The sequence below is a fragment of the Quercus lobata genome, chromosome 5 (assembly GCF_001633185.2).
Source record: "Quercus lobata isolate SW786 chromosome 5, ValleyOak3.0 Primary Assembly, whole genome shotgun sequence".
In the NCBI taxonomy this organism is placed as follows: Eukaryota; Viridiplantae; Streptophyta; class Magnoliopsida; order Fagales; family Fagaceae; genus Quercus; species Quercus lobata.
The window spans coordinates 68364995-68379558 of record NC_044908.1 but is presented as its reverse complement, the minus strand read 5'-3'; the positions used below and the strand labels follow the sequence as shown (position 1 = coordinate 68379558).

At 35.4% G+C, this 14564-nt stretch overlaps 2 protein-coding genes across 2 annotated transcripts; one reads left to right on the top strand and one right to left on the bottom strand.

Moving 5' to 3' along the window:
- Nucleotides 1-2783: 2783 nt before the first annotated feature.
- On the bottom strand, nucleotides 2784-3686 carry LOC115990998. The gene has a single exon (XM_031114757.1). It carries the CDS (start codon nucleotides 3684-3686, stop codon nucleotides 2784-2786), a length of 903 nt encoding a protein of 300 aa, XP_030970617.1.
- A 5169-nt stretch (nucleotides 3687-8855) lies between these two features.
- LOC115990997 lies at nucleotides 8856-9287 on the top strand. Its single transcript, XM_031114756.1, has one exon. The coding sequence runs from the start codon at nucleotides 8856-8858 to the stop codon at nucleotides 9285-9287; it is 432 nt and encodes a 143-aa protein (XP_030970616.1).
- Nucleotides 9288-14564: the final 5277 nt, after the last annotated feature.

The window sequence follows — 14564 nt, the reverse complement described above, 5'->3', positions numbered from 1 at the left end:
CCAAGTATTTCTCATATTGCATAATTTCCGGAACTCCCCAAGCTTCTTTGATATTTTTCTTTATTTCGGCATCAGTGGCTTTGCTAAAGAAGAGTGCAGTTTTATTTTATTTTATTTTTTTTCCTGAGGCCTCCTTATAACCATTCAAGATATCCAACTCCTTCCCACACTCATCCATAGTTGCACTGCAAAAAAGAAGACAGTCATTTACAAAAAGCAAATGTGTTATTTTTGGGCCTCTCCTACAAAGGGAAAACCCTTGGATATCCCCATCCCTTTCCACCTTTTTTATCATCCCATTCAGCCCCTCCATGCAAAGTAAAAATAGGAATGGAGATAATGGGTCTCCTTGCCTTATACCCCTTGTTGGGTGGATTAAGCCACTGGGCTCTCCATTCACCAATACTGAATATGTAACTATTTTAACACACACCATAATAAGCTTAATCCACCCTTTATTAAAACCCATCTTCCTCATAATTCCTTCAAGGAAAAGTCATTCCACCCGATCATAAGCCTTACTCATATCAAGTTGTAAGGCCATATAGCCATGGGTACCAAACCTATATCTTTACAAGCAATGTAATGTTTCAAATGCCACCATAATGTTATTAGAAATTAGCCTATCTTTTGTAAATGCGGATTGGTGTTCTGTAATGATGGAGGGTAATATTTTCTTCAAACGGTTGGCTAAAACTTTAGAAAAAATTTTATACAACACATTGCATAGGCTTATAAGGCAGTATTAATGAACACGCTTGGGGGAATTAATCTTTGGGATAAGTGTGATAAAAGTATGGTTGAGGGAAGTAGGTAGAGTACCTAAGTTTAGCCACTTCAAAATGGAGGAAGTGACATCTTGCTTCATCGTGCCCCAAAAGTGTTAGTAAAAAAGGGGGGGCATTCCATCAGGTCCAAGAGCTTTTAAAGGAGCCATTTGTTGCAAAGCCACATTAACTTCACTCACTTCAAAGGCACGGCATAAAAAGGAATTCATCTCATCCATAACCATCGTTGGCACACACTCCAATACCCTTGAAACCCCAATATGTCCCGATGAAGAAAAGAGTGTTTTGTAGTATTCTACAAAAATTGGTGCTATCTATGGACTCTCCATATCCCCTCACCATCTCTAACTCCCACAATCAGATTTTTCCTATACCTCTCCGTGGCACAATTATGGAAATATTTTGTATTTCTGTCCCCTCAATACTTCAATATCCTTCTTTAGTTGTCTAACCCAAGCATTATCACCACTTAGGACAGCTTCACTTTCGGCCTTAAGGAGTAAATTCCTCAATTTCTCTAGCTACCTTCTTACATTCCCAAAGATATTTCTATTCCACCAACTCAAATCCCTACCACACTTCTCGACTCTATGTAAAATTCCTTCATCTGATTCAGTAACACCAAAGCTATGCCACACGGCTTCAACTATCTCACTACAACCAGGATTGGACAACCACATTTCCTCAAACCAAAACACCTTCTTTCTTTTGGAAGGATCCAAACCCGAAAAAATAATGCTGAGAGGGATGTGATCAGAAGAGTTACAATGTAAATGGTAAACCCTCATACCAGGAAATTTTAAAAACCAACTATTTGTGGCTAGGCCTCTATCTAATCTCTCCCAAATTGAGTTGCCATTTTCAAAATGCCTAGCCCAAGTGAATTTAGGACCTACATACCCCAAATCCATAAATCCACATTCATCAATTAATTCCCTGAAAAGTTGCATTTGATTATGAGGCCTCAATCCACCACCTACCTTCTCATCTTGTCTAGTGATCTCATTAAAGTCCCCACCGCACAACTACGGAGTATTAGTTTGAGAATTGAGGTACCTGAGTTGTTCCCATGATTCACATTTTCTTGCTATCTCTGGTTCACCATAAAAACTTGTAAATCGCCATTCATTGTCTGAATTCTTATCAATAATTGCATCAATATAATACTTTGAAGACTCTATTACTATCAGATTTGTCGAAGACTTCCAAAATAAAACCAATCCACCACCTCAACCTTCCCTTGGGACCACCCATTAATGATCATGCTCAATACTTCTTTGTACAATTTCTAGCCTCACATCATCTGCAAGTGTCTCGACAAAAACACCACAAAGGGATCTTTTGCCTGTGTGATTTCCACAAGCTCTCTACCTGTACGCAGGTTCCCAAGCCCACAACAATTTCATACTAAGCAACTCATTGCTTCTAGCAGGTCTGATGATCAACCTCTGCCAATATAAAAGAAACTCCATTATCTTTCTGAGAAGCTTGAACCCACTTGGAAGGCAATTCTGAAAAATCATCTGAAGCCAAAGGTTATCTTTTTCTTCCTATGGTGAATTGAGTGGGTAGGATTTTACTAAGTGTTGTTGGTTTATTTTTGCTAGTCCAAGATGGGAGAACACGCCCCTGCCTGATGTTTTATGAAACCTTATCAGTCACGTGAGATGTTGTTAAATCATTTAGCTGACCTAGACTTGAATCACTAGGATTGTCACGTGGCTTAGAAACCCCTAATGTATCTGGACCCTTTCTTGACCCTTCTGACTTGTGTGGCTCTTCATTCACCGCTTTTAATACCGAATCAATGTCCTTAGGATAGCTTGACATCCCATTAATCGTGGGAGTTAATGGCAGTGAAAAATCCAGACTTGCATGATTAATGGAATTCATTCCATTCTAACCGTTACTCAATGACTACGTGTCCCCTCCCTGCCTGTAACATTCAGCTTTGATTGGCTCGTGCTCCAATTCGGAAAGATTCTTAGTTTGGTTCTATTGTGTCGGTGGCTCCTCTTCCATTGGCTGAGAAGCATGTCTAGCCTTATTGTTCATCTTCCTCGTAGAAAAGTATCCCGACACCATAATTGTTTTCTTTTTTGAAACCACAAATGGAGGTGCACGTAGGCTGGATCCGAATTCCTTCTGATCATTCCTTAGAGTTCCTTCGCTTTCAATCCAAATGTCGCAGCCCCTATCGTCATGAGTAAGATGACCACACCAATAGCAAATGTTTGGCAGTCTTTCGTATTTGAACATGACCCACAATTGCTTATCATTGTTGAGGGAGAGAAGGCGACCTTGGCATAAAGGTAATGTAATGTCTATTGAGACCTTTACACGAATAAAGTTGCCCCCATCGTAAACCTGTGAATCAGATTGTTTAATAACTTTTCCCACTGCATTGCAAATTTTTTCCTCCGCCTCGATGGGCATATACCTCATTGGGAGACTACGAACTTGTACCCAAAATGTAGTCCTATCATACTTGATATCCTGGAGAGGTCTGTCATTATCATAGTGCTTGTCAAAACTCCACAGTTCGCTACCTAGGATTCTGTCTACGTCCTCCTTGTCATCAAAAGAAAAAAGAATCTTATGATCTCCAATATTTTGAATTTTGAAACCTGTCCTTGCCCGCCACAGAGGTGTAAAAGTTCTAACAATCGCTTCAATGTTGAGAGCTCTTTTAGTGAGGAAGTTTGCTGCAATGGAGAAAGATTTGACACTCTCCTCTGTCGTGAGGCAGCAACCTAGCCCTTCTCTTTCAGATAGGGAAAGACGTGTCCAAGATTGTGCAAGGTCCTCCATAGAGATTGTCTGAGAGTCCAATTCACTACCTTGAATTTTGTTTCCCAAACCCTTGAAAAAAAACCCCACAAGCCTAGAAATACACATGGTATTCCAAGGAACCTAACAGCACCTTCAGATGAAGGAAACAATCAATTCTACAGTGCAAGAGAGGTCAGAAGTACACACTAACTCTCGGGCAGTAGAGAAACTTGAAAACTCTTTGGACGATTTAACCATTATGGAGTAGTAGTCTATAATTTTACACATCCAAAAATGTGGAATATATAAAGTTTTCTTCGCTAAAGTTACAAACTTTGTTTCAAATATATTTTACAAACTACTGATATAGTGAGTAATTATTGATAAATAAAAAAGTTATATAAGTAGTAGGCCCAAATGAGAACTAGTAAGAATTTGCTACCTCACTAGTTGGTAAAAGTATTATAAAAAAAGTTTGTTATTGTAGCATTATTCTTATGTTTTATTTTCTCATGACACTAAATCCCTAAGAACATTAGTATCGACTAGTGTAAAAATTCTTGTCTATTTTAGCATAAGAGCCTTTCTTTTTTTCTTTTTTTTTTACATCTTCACTTTTCAAAACACTTCACATCATATTATCTATTTTATATTATATTTTATTAAAATATCAAAAAAATTTAATTTTTTTAACTGTTTTTCTTTCTTCACACACAACAACCACCATCTACTCTCTTCCTTCAGGGATACATAAAAATAAATAAATAAATACAAAATGAATAGAATCAATGTAAATTTACATGATTATTGTAGCAAACATGTAAATTTATTCAATTATACACTCACTAATATTTGTTTTTTTTAAGGCAAAACTTTGTAAATTTTAAATTTTTTTTTTTTTTAAATACACCCATTGATGTGAATACTTTAATACCTATCCCCTACACTAATATTTTTCACTTCAATATCTTCAGCTAGTTTTAAACTTGTATCTTTGCAATTATTAGAGATATATTAGACATATTATCCCATAGTATAGGCCCAAGCTCATCCTACTTACAACCTACTACAAACTGACTAAGAGGCAAATCAACTATATCCTAGGTGTGGTTTTTGTGAAGGGTATCTAGTTCATCAAACATAGAGGGGGTTTGGATACAGCGTTTACTGCGTTGCATTTTCAATGTTACGTTTTCCTTTTTTTTTCTTTTTTCTTTTTTTTGGCACGCGTTTAAGGAGATAGTGCGGCTACTGTTCATACACTGTTCATGAATAGTAGCCGCACTATTTGACTTTTCAACTCTTTTCAGCACATCAATGGGTCCCATGAACAATATACGGGACCCACAAATCTCACTTTTCAGCAACTTTTTCGTTAAAAATGGGTCTCACGGTACTATTCACACATTTAAAAATTATTTTGCTATAGTGTTTTCAGTTTTCAGTTTTCAGTTTCAGCAAAATAAGTTCTATCCAAACAGACCCATAGTTTTCTGCCAAAGGGGATTAGTATGGACCTCATGATAGGTGTGAGTCTCATAGAGAGTGGTAAGAGCAAAAGAGCAGAGATAATCAATGAGATAAGGAGGAGGAACGTTGAACTGAGTAGAGCGAAAAAGGTCAGGACTAATAGAAGGCTTAGGAGATGGTGGTGCCATAGGATCCAAAACAGGCAAGTCATGTGTCAGGGACAAAACTGGAGATGAGTCATCTGGAGAGGTAGCCAATGTTGAAAAATCTTCCACAAGTTCAAAATTTTAAATAATTAGAAAAATAAGGGAATAAAATTGAATTATACATAAAAACAATTAAGGCAATTAATATAAAACTTTTTAGATATATTGCTAATTTGCTATACTTTAAAAGCTTTATATTTATTTAAATGATTACTTTTTTTTAGTAATCAAATTATATGTTTATAATTTATGTACTCAAAATTAATCTATTGAATAATTTTACAATTAATTTTGCTTTCAATCTTGTCTCCTTAAATTGAATTCCTAACTTCGTCATTGTACCCACCATAAATATATTCTTTGATGTGCTAAAAATTTATTGTCATATAATACCTTGTTATTGTTTGTCCAAAATGTCATAAAATTAAGTGTCGTGAAATGGTGAAATCCTACTGCTCATCCAGCTTGGTCTGACTTGACTTTGATAGCTTGTCAAAAGCTATCCGATTTAATGTAAAAATTATTTGGGTTTAATTCCTAGAGATCATCTTTGAAAAATATTCAAAGTGAACACACCTTCACCTAATGCAAGTTTGGATAAAATCTTATAATCAAAGCATTTCTAGCTTTGTGTTAAAATGGACAAAATTGGCTTCTGCCCTTTTCGGGCAAAATAAATAGCATTCTATCCCCTTTCCCAAACTAATTAGGGAAATGCCCCTCTTTTGAAAATTGACTTTCTCAAAATCGAGTTAAGTCCTATAGTGACGTTTTTAAGGACCTATAGTAACGTTTTTAAAGACCTATAGTGGCGTTTTTTAACTCCATGAAATCAAGCTATAGGTAAAAAAATTGCATGTAACTCGACTTCATGGAAATCGAGTTACAAAACACCACTATAGGTCATTAAAACGTCACTATAGGCTCCTTAAAATGCCACTATAGGGCTCCAGAATTTTTTCTTTTTAACTTGATTTTGAAAAAATCGATTTTCAAAAAAATGGCATTTTCCTAATTAGTTTGGAAAAATGGACTAGAATGCTATTTATTTTGCCCAAAAATGGCAGAGGCCAATTTTATCCGTGTTAAAACTGCTTTCCCTCTTCCTTAAGTGTGTGTTTGTTTCTAAAAATTTAAATTAAAAAAAAGCACTTATAACTTTCTAGAACATCCACTTATGTACTTGACTGAATACTCTTTGTGGATTATCCATGTCTCTATGGAAAAATATTTTTTATTTTTCAATTTCAAATAAATTCATTTTATGATTCGAATTAGATATTACAAAACCTTAAGGTTTACGATGTGCGTGGTGTATTGCTGTTACCTTATGTTAAAGATTTACTTATAAACAAAATAAAATATCAATCTTGAAAATGGATTCTCTCCATTCATGGAATAAATAGGATCATGTTCCTAACTCCACACTTTCACATATGTCCATAAGAGAACTCCAAGCTTAATATCTATCTCGATTCTCAACCATATGCACTCAAGAACCATCTTGCCAATGGCCACGGCACCCATATACATATATACACACGCAGACAAGGCTCGCTAGCTAGTCGGCATCACCACTTATCAGTTATCACATGGGCAATTGCATCTCATCAAAGAACTGTCCAACCCTTATTTACTTTGTTGCCTTCTAGAATAGGCTGCAATTAATATTGAACTATACTTAGCAAGTACCACATGTTATACTTAAGTCATTGCTTATAACCGTATGAGTTTACCACAAAGTTTAGAGCAAACTTGGTTATACGGATTGCATTACTCTTTCTTTTATGGGTTGTAAACATTTTGACCCCATTCCGGGATAAAGCACACCAGACAAAACAGTACTAGCATAAATCATGATGGTTATTACTATTTGCCAAGTGGTTCTAAGATTACAAATTATATATTTCACAATTTTTTTTGTCCCACTCTAACATGACAGATTATGAATAATTGTTTATCACTTACATATGAGTCATGACTTTTTTTTTTCTACCACTCACACCTTGCAACATTAAAGTAGTAGTAAAGAAATTGTAAAACATTTGTGGTCCTAGATTTATTTATTTTTTTCCTGCCTAAAAGGTGAGAGCAAGAATCTAAGAAAACTTGTGGCAGTTATGGGCTCCGTGATATCTTCCTTCTATTTTTTTTTTTTTTTTTTTTGGAAGTGATGCATGCATATCCTTTAGTTTCCAATTCTTTATTTATTTATTTTTATGGGATCTTACTTTTAAATAGTTGTCTTTCATCCTACCGCCCCTTCTTCATTATAAGATCATAGGATGTCATACATTGAACATGCTTGTGCTAATGTTATGGTTGTAACACATAAATAAAATTGACTTCCCCGTTAAGAGGGGAAAAAAAATCCTTCTTATGGTTACATGATGGGCTAAGGATCCTCTCCATTTAAAATTAATCAATTTCATGACTTGGATAAATATTACTATAAACTAATGTGCACTGTTAGATTCATGAAATAAAATCTTAATTGTGAAATGAACTCTTATTATTTCCAATAAAATAGAGAGAGTCATGTTCCCTAAGTAATAATACCTAAATAGTAACACATGCATCTATATAAGTATAAGAATTCTCTCAATTTTGATCCTGTTTTGATCGAATGGACCGACCACACCGCTCCGTAAAGTATATATACGCCCAATGCAAATGGATATAAGGGAGATTTTTAACTACATGCCTGTCCATTGAGGACACAATATATGTCTTCTCAAACCGTCTTTCAAACTTTGAAGTTCCAAAGAAATTAAATGAGAGAGAGAGAGAGAGAGAGAGAGAGAGAAGAATTGGGGGGGGGGGGGGGGGGGGGGGGGGGGGGGTGGGCGGCTTGTGTTTCATAAAGAAGCATCTAATTTAGCAACAGTAGTATCTGCAGCTTTCATTTATGCATGCCATTATCAGCCAAAAACTCCAAGACAAAACCTATATTGTGTGAGAGAGAGAATGTTGGTATGTTTGTCTTTGTCATAACATTAATATTCAATCCAAGCATGATGACCTCCAAAGAAAATTCTCTCTTCTAACCCTTGTCTTTTTCCTCTTAGGCCACCCCCACCTATTCTGCTTCAACAAAGAGTAAATTTCAGAAGAGGGAGAATTTGAAAAGGAAACAATAAGTTAGAAAATTTTACATCCCAACAAAAGGCCACAAAAAAAGCCTCCATCACCTCCAAAGCAAATTAAGAGGGCTTTTTGGGACAAACTGACAGAGCATCCTCCAACCTATAATTCCTCCAAATACACCCTTCCATTTGCTATTTTCAACATTCTCTTGGATTTTTCTCCAAACCCTTTTCCTTTCTGCTTTAGCAATGTTGCTTTTGCCTCTCTCCTCACGTACTCTAAACAAACAAACCCCTTAGATTTGGCCACACAACCTCTTCCTTTTGGACTTTGCAGCTTTGTAGCCGATTCTCATTCCCTTTCCAAATCATTTAGAATTTCATCGAACAACTAAATTTGCTTAATTTTAAGAAAAATATAAACAATACCCAATATCCTATATATACTCCTAAAGCTATTTAAGGCTCCCTCAGAGGTAACTCCACCAGCGTAGTTGAGAAGCTAAAGACCAAAAAGAGTAGTGCTTTCTCAAATGAGCAGGGAAGACCAGCATGAATCCACTAGTACTACTGTCGTTCATTCCTCCATTGCCCTATTGCAAGAGAGGTTTAGACAGCTCCAAAGAGTGAAGGAAATGAGGGAGGAGAGAGCACTCAAGAAAATGCTCACCGAACCTAAACATAAACAGCTCGATTCCAATCCCACCATGCATTATGTTCAGCCTTCAAGCAGGTTGTTTTTCGACTCTGAGTTGAGCATTCCACCAAGATCACCACCCCATGTTGCACTCTCTATTTGGCCACAATCCCAAACCAATCATGCAGATTACACTAGCAGCTACAGCGAGACCCAACCCTTCGAGAACTCTTGCCCCACAGATCATAGACCCTCTGCTCTCACTTCTTTCAATAAATCCAATGACTCTGATTCTCACCCTGATGTTGATACTTCTCTCCATCTGTAAACGACCATATATATAGAGAGAGAGAGTGAGCGCTATTTCCGGTAATGTAATATTGGATGAGTCATCGCCATAATATTAGTGCTAGCTATGAGATTTGTGCTTTTCATGTTTATTCATGAAGCTATGTATCCAAGAGTTTCAGTCTATTACTGTTTGTATCATTATAAAGGCCAAAAGACCAAACCTGATCAAATGGCTTAAATATTGGTAGCTCTGTTGAAAAATCATGGTGATTATTATAAAATTTTAGCTTGTTACAATTTTTCACTACTTTTGCAGTATGATTTTTGTTTGCTGTGAACAGCCCAGATCAAAACGAAGAGAGGCACGTTTTTTAACGTGTCTCTGAGACTTGTGACCCTGCAGTTTATACGTAGTTCATAATAGATACTCTCTGTCACTGTCAACGACAAGAGGAAGAGGTCGTTCAACTTTTCCCGCGGGAGGGGTGGTGGGCTGGGCCACGGTCCAATCACTTTACCAGTGTCTAATGCCATAGGCTCACATTACTGAGCTGGCCAACAAACTTTCAAACTGGGTCTGAAAATCAAATCGTACATCTTTTTCATTTCAAACATTCTAAGTGTGCGGTTGGATAGCAAACGTGTTTAGCATTTGTGTCCAAATTTGGGTCCCGTGTATTATTTATGGGACTCATAAAATCTCTTTTTTCAATAAAATTTTCATTAAAAATTGATCTCACGACACTATTTACATATTTAAAAATTATTTTGCTACAGTATTTTCAGTTTTTAGCAATAAATGACATCTAAATAGACCCAAGACAACTTTTTCACGTGATAGACAGCAAAATTTGTTGAATAATACCATTTTTAAAAAAAAATTTAGTGAATAGTATGCGACTGAAGTTAATTAGTTAAATAGATTATTTTTAAAACTTGAGTTCCAAACAGTATGCACCAATATTGATTGGAACTCAAGTTCCAGCCCAAACTCGAGTTTAACAAACTCAAGTTCCAAAAACAATCTACTTAACTAATTAACTTCGTCCATACGTATGCTACTTTCCTAATTTTTTTCTAAAAACATGCTATTTGACAAATTTTGCCCCATGATAGACTGGTGAAGAAAAAAGTAACAAGTTCATATAAAAATAACAATCAGCTAATTAAAGTTTTTCATGTAAATAGTAAAGTAGCTGTGGTGTTTTATGTAATCCTAGAACTAGTCTTTTTCATTTTTCTAAAATCAAAATGTACATCCTTAATGAATAAACCTTGTGTCCTTGCTATATATGTATGAAATCGTAGATTTAGTTACTAGATTGTCAATCCAATATGATACATTGGATGTTTTAATAATTTAAAAAATAAAAAGTCAGCCGGAAAAAAAAAATTATCTTAATAATTAATTATTATACTTTGGGAAAAAAATCGTGTGAGTATAATGTACCATGTGATTAATTCTGATTCTCAAAAAAAAAAAAAAGTGATTAATTCTTTTTTATTTTTTTGAGGGAGTGACTAAATTTTATTGAAAGGAAAATGTTAAATGGCAAACCAAAAACGAAGCAAAATGTCACACACAGACCAACCACTCATGTCGAAGAAGAAGAACCTGAATGTCCCTTCGGAACTGTTCTTTGACATCATGTCCCGAATACCTGCAAAGAGTGTGGTACGTTTCAAAAGCTTATCAAAACAATGGTGTTCAACAATATTGGACGATCCATATATTCTTCATCAACCTCCACTGCAAACGGTCCGAACACAGACCAATCTCGGCATCATCCTTGGAAACCACATAGGAGAGAGCTCCATTGAGTGGACATGGATTCAGTGAATCAGTTTCCTTCCACAAATCTGTCAAACTAAGGAACCAAAAACTTCTGGGGAAGTATTACTCAAGCACAAGACCTTGCCGTTCTCTTCCATTGAATTTCCGTGGCTATGATTATGGGAAATGCGAGGGCCCTCACATTTGGGCATGACTTGGATAGTGATAATTACAAGGTTGCACGTGATTGATGATGAACTGAGGATTGTGCTGTGCAAGTATAGAGGCAATGAAGGTTTTTCTTTTTTTTTTGGATAATCAAAAGGGGGGAGAGGCGGCCATGTGTGACTCACCCTCTTGGGTGTGACCATAGGGACACCCACACTAAGAAATGTTGAATTGAGTCATAACTACTATGACTGGGGTGTCACAGACCTCATCCTAGCACCCAAGAGAGCTAACAGTAAGGCGCAACATATGAGTGCTCTCACCTCCCACCCCCAGTACTCGCTAGATTTCGAACGAGGGATCATTGCGCATGTGCACGGGATCCTTACTGTTAGGCCACCCCTCCTAGGGCAATGAAGGTTTGGTTTTGTTTCTAAGTGAGGCAATAGTTTATACTTAATAGTATGAGAAGCAATAAGTGGAGAAGGTTAAATGGTTCACATTATTTCATTCAAGGTTTCTCAAAGATGGGAGTTCAAGCATGGGAAACTTATTCAATACTCCCAAAGCAATGCTCTCCCCTTTCACTTGAGGGGTGGGCCTCATGTGTGGAACCCACTCCTCATGTGAGAGGAGGGAGCATTGCTCTGGAAATACTCAATAACTAGTATGAAGGGCTTTTCATTGGATGGCATTTGAGTATGACTAGGACCAGCTCTAGTCTAAAATCAACAAAAGCAATTGCCTAAAGCCCCAAATTTGAATCAATAAGAATATTTTCTTCTCTATAAGAGTATTAATTAAGGCCAAAAAAAATAAATCAATGCATCAAAAATATTTTTCTATCAAAGAAAAAACATAAATAAAAACTTTTCGTGAGCACGTAGAATCGATTATCTCTCTTATTTTGTTAGGTTCTAAATATCGTGGGCACGTAGAATTGATTATCTCTCATACTACACAAACAGAAAAATCTCTCTCTCTCTCTCTCTCTCTCTCTCTCTCTCTCTCTCTCTCTCTCTCTCTCTCTCTCTCTCTCTCTCTCTCTCTCTCTCTCTCTCTCTCTCTCTCAAAAACTCAACAAAGCAAAACTAAAGACTAAAATCAAAAGGCCCAAACAAATCAAACTCAAACCTTAGATTTTTATACTCATTGCTAGAAACTTTGTCATTCTCTCCATTTAAACTCTTTGTAGCAGCTTGAGATTTGTTGGGCTTCAAATCTTTCTCCCTTCTAGTTTGGCTTTAAGCTCTCACTCTATTTCTTTTTTCTCTTTAAGCTATTAGTTTTTTTTTTTTTTTTAATATATATCATGGTAGTGGAAAGAGACATAGAAGTGACAGAACTTAACATTGTTACCCACTCACCCTTTATTATTATTATTATTATTATTATTATTATTATTATTATTATCTTTCTAAACATATCACATAGCTACTGAGAGAGTGAACCACGTGACGTGCAAATCTTTTGCTTTATAACTTATCAACCATAACACAAATTGATAATTTGATATATATCATATCAACCAATTTATATTGGTGATATTAATTTCCTAAATCACGTAATAAATTAATTTTTATTCATGGAGGTTTAGATTATAAAGTGGTCACAACATTAGTTAAGTTGTAACATTGGTATCGGGGCGGAGGGAGGGGGGTTCCAAATATTTCTCTAATAATAGTATAATATTACTATATTATACAAAAATGCCTTATTTGCCCCCCTACACCACAAAAGGACAAATAAATTTTATTTTTTTCAATTCTCACGGCAACTTCTCTTAGAGCATCATTGGTGATGTCAAAAATTTCACAATTTAGCACCACAGAAAAATGTTTTATCTATTTTACCGCCTCATTTTACAAAACACTCAACAGCAGTGATTTTATTTTAACATTCAACACAATAAAATAATATATCTACTACAATAAATGACAACTACCACCACCAACACAATAAAATAATATAACTTCTAATAATTTTTTTTTTTTTTTACCATCTTTGCTATGGTGCACAGACATCTTTGGTTATGCACTGTAGCTCAACAGCCAAATTTTTTGGCTTTTCCTCCACCACTGCAGCAGGCTTTTTAGAATTGATGGCGCTAAAAATAGCAAAATGGCTTTTTAGCACCACCAATGCTAATTCTCTCACATAAATAGACCTACACTCCAACAACTTTTATATTAAAATAAGAGTAGAAATAAAAAAGGATGTTTTATATCCATTGTTTTACATGTTAGTGACCTCAGCATTGATCTTACAAGTTGCAGCAGCTACTGTTGAAAGAATGTTTTCAGCAATGAACATAATTAAAAATTGATTACACAATCGAATGGGAAATCAATGGATAAATAATTGCTTAGTCACATATATTGATAAAGATATATATTTAAGATTATTGAGTGCGAAGAAATCATGCAGCGGTTTTAAAATATGAAAAATCGTCGAGAGCAATTGAATAAATTAAAATAGGTGTGAAAAAATAAATTAAAGTTTACATTTTATGTTAGATTGTGTATGAGAATTTCATTAGCATATAGTTGGTTATTTACTTTGTTATTAATATTGATTAATATTTTTCAGATAAATTTTTTACTTTCAATACTGTCTTTTATCTTGCCCCCTCCCCCCCCCCCCTCCCCTCAACCTAAATTTCTGGCTTTGCCATTGATCGGTATTGATAAATCAAGTTCTATTATTCTATACTTTAAATTTTATTTTTAGTTAAATTATAATTTTCAATTATGAATCGTGTTTTATTTATTTATATACTTGTTGTTCATTATAAGTGTCTACTAAAAAATATCTATTTAGATATTAAAAAAATTTATTAAAAAAAAAAAGAGTTAAAAAGTTGAAAAATAAATTGAATCTAAAAAAGGATGTAGGGATAAATTTGTTACTAATATTTAAATATAAAAAAAGGCCTCATTTTTTGTTAAAAGGCTTCATTTAAATTTTTCACTTTTAAACCCCCCAAAAGTTGTTGGGCTGGCCCTAAGTATGACACAAGGATCAATAAAATTGTGGCTTTCAATCTGTATGTGATGGAGGAGTTCGGGGTGAAGTACTCTGAGATTGTTGTGTTGTGTTGGAAATGACGTGTATGGGCACTTGAGGCCCATTAATTTGTTCAAATGGTGGTGGTCAAATTATGTTCCTGCAGGAGGCCAGGATGGGAAAACTTTTTTGGTATGATATGCAGGAGTGGCTCCAGTTGGAGCCCAGAGCAAGGTTGTAAAAATCGGAATCCTACATAGGTCGTGGAAGGTAGGTAGGATCGTAAATTGTAAGATCGGATTGTGGATCGTAAGATCCTACTTATTTTCAAATTTAAGCAAAAAACCTATTGATAGTGACTTTGTA